Source organism: Gossypium hirsutum, chromosome A05 (assembly GCF_007990345.1).
Source record: "Gossypium hirsutum isolate 1008001.06 chromosome A05, Gossypium_hirsutum_v2.1, whole genome shotgun sequence".
NCBI lineage: Eukaryota > Viridiplantae > Streptophyta > Magnoliopsida > Malvales > Malvaceae > Gossypium > Gossypium hirsutum.
Window position 1 is genome coordinate 63,790,224 of NC_053428.1, and position 2,393 is coordinate 63,792,616.

A 2,393-nucleotide genomic window follows, 5' to 3' on the forward strand; every position below is an offset into this window, starting at 1 on the left:
CCTAAAAATTAAAATTTTTAAACAATAAATTTAAAAATATCATTTTATTCTAAGAATTTAAAATGAGTTAAAATTTGATAATTTTAAAGATCATTTTCCCAATTAATTTCAAATTACTCCAAAATAATTTGGTTGTATATATTATATACATTAACAATATATATTATAATTTTTCAAAATGTAAAATGCTATAAATATTTTTACTAATACTATTGGAAGAAGAAAAAAGTGACTAACTCTAAAAAAAAAAAAACACTACTATCGAAGCCTCGTTATCTCCCTTAAATTTTACAATATACTACTAACAAAAAAGCTTCCCAAAAGAAAAGATTAAGAAAGTAAAAGAAAAAACTAGGCATTCTTCCTAGGCTTGTTATTCTGAACATAATCATAGTAATTATTGGCATTAATATTGGATCTCAAAAGACGATACGGAAGAGACCCTTTAGTTCTATTTCTAATCATTAAACAATCAAGTCCTTTCCAAAACCAACGCCTCCTCTTCACATGGCCCACGTGCCCTCTTTTCCTCGCCACCCCACCCACCACCTCCGGCGGCTTGTAGTGCCTAATTAATGGCCATTTTATCCCATCAAAGAACGGGTGTTGTTTAATATCCTGCGCACCCTTTGTGCACCCCAGTCTCCTCCTTGGATCTTTTACCAACAATTTCTCAATCAAATCCTTTGCCTCCGCAATTCTTGCCTCTTCTACTTCAGCTGCGTCGGGGAATCTCATTTTTCTGCTCGAAGCTATGTTCCGAAGAGTATTTTCCTTACTGCCTCCTTTAAACGGCGTCGTTCCATATAATAACTCGTAAACAAACACCCCAAACGCCCACCAGTCAACGCCATTACCGTGGCCGCTTCCGGAGACAAGCTCTGGTGCTAAATACTCATGGGTGCCGACGCACGAACGTGAAAACGCCGTTACGGGCTCAGCTACAAACTCAGGAAGAACTTCGTCAACCGAACCGGCGACAGGAGCGAAACAGCCGCCGTTGAAACAATTCCGCTTTGAGTTTCGACTTTTGCGGCGGAGGAATTTACAAGTGGGGACCACATCAGCCTTGAAGCACAAATCGAAATCCGACAACATGATATGCCCATCTTCACGTAACAAAATGTTTTCAGGTTTAAGATCCCTGTAAATGATCCCTAAGGCATGTAAATATTCTAAAGCAACCAAAACTTCGGCGGCGAAAAAACGGACCGCGGCTAAAGGAAAGCGGTTACCGGGTTGTTTACGTAGGAGAGAATGGAGGTCTCCGTTAGGGCAGAAGTCAATGAGGAGACAGGTATAATGAGAAGCTTCGATACGAGCGTAAAGCGTCGGTAGAAACGGGTGGTCCAGCATGGATAAGATTTCTGCTTCCATTTGAACGTGAGAAAGTTTCTTGCTGCTCAACGTTTCCCTGTCGATTACTTTTAGAGCAAAGGTGGCGTTCTCGCAGTCTCTAAGGTGGCAGAGGAAGACTCGACCGAGGTTTCCAGTACCCAAATGGCGAATGAGCTTGAGGTGACGAAGGTGGATGTTGCCGTCGGAAGAGAGGTTGGTGGCTGCTTTAATGGCTGACCAACGTGGATCCCATTTCCGGTGGTAGAGGGGTGTGATATTATTAACGGTGATTGTGGAACAAGAAAGACGGGATTCATTGAAGCTGAGGGTAAGACTAGATCTTGCTAAACTGGAACGAGCACTAGAGGAAGGAAATGTTCTGTCGGTGGTGGTGGAAGTGAAGCTCAAGTCCAGATCAGTGTCTGGAAAATAAGTTTCTTCTTCCATTACTCCTTGGAAGTTAAGGGTTTCACCCACGTCTGCCATCTATTTATATAAAATAAAATAAGTGAGAGAAAATGGCGGGGTGTATAGCCGTTTGGTTGACCCAATTTTACTATTTTAAAAAATAAAACCAACCAAAAAAAAAGAAGGAAAGAGAGACAAAGGAAGGTGTTAGGTTGATCCATTAGAGTTGTTTGCGAATAAAATATTGCATGTAATTAAACTCGTTAATTTATATTATTACTTTCATAAAAACTAATAAAAATAAAAACATGCTAGGATTTGAATTTACTTAGTAAATTTTAAAATTTACTCTTAGCTAAAATTTTATTTTAATATATTTTATACATTTTTATTTTAATATACACAATCTATTGTTTTCATAAATTGTATATAAAGTTATCCATGACCGTCACCCAGCCCGACCTGAAGGCTCGCTCGAAAAGTGAGAGAGTTTGAATAAAAATATAGACAAAAAAAAGGGCTTAGGCTAAAAAAAGCCTGAACGGATCGGGATTCAAGTAAGATTTTTTGGCCTGGGCTTAGCCCAAACCGAATTTGTAAAAAAGATTTGTTGTTTTCTTAATGTTTTGCTACCATTTTACTATTAT

General features: G+C 38.5%; 1 protein-coding gene across 1 annotated transcript; it reads right to left on the reverse strand.

The window, feature by feature from the left end:
* Positions 1–240: 240 nt before the first annotated feature.
* On the reverse strand, positions 241–1,858 carry LOC107959959 (serine/threonine-protein kinase WAG1). Its single transcript, XM_016896138.2, has one exon. It carries the CDS (start codon positions 1,822–1,824, stop codon positions 352–354), a length of 1,473 nt encoding a protein of 490 aa, XP_016751627.2. The 5' UTR covers positions 1,825–1,858; the 3' UTR covers positions 241–351.
* Positions 1,859–2,393: the final 535 nt, after the last annotated feature.

Bases quoted from the DNA above. Each gene is read 5' to 3' on its own strand.
- LOC107959959 (XM_016896138.2), bottom strand. From the start codon at position 1,824: ATGGCAGACGTGGGTGAAACCCTTAACTTCCAAGGAGTAATGGAAGAA.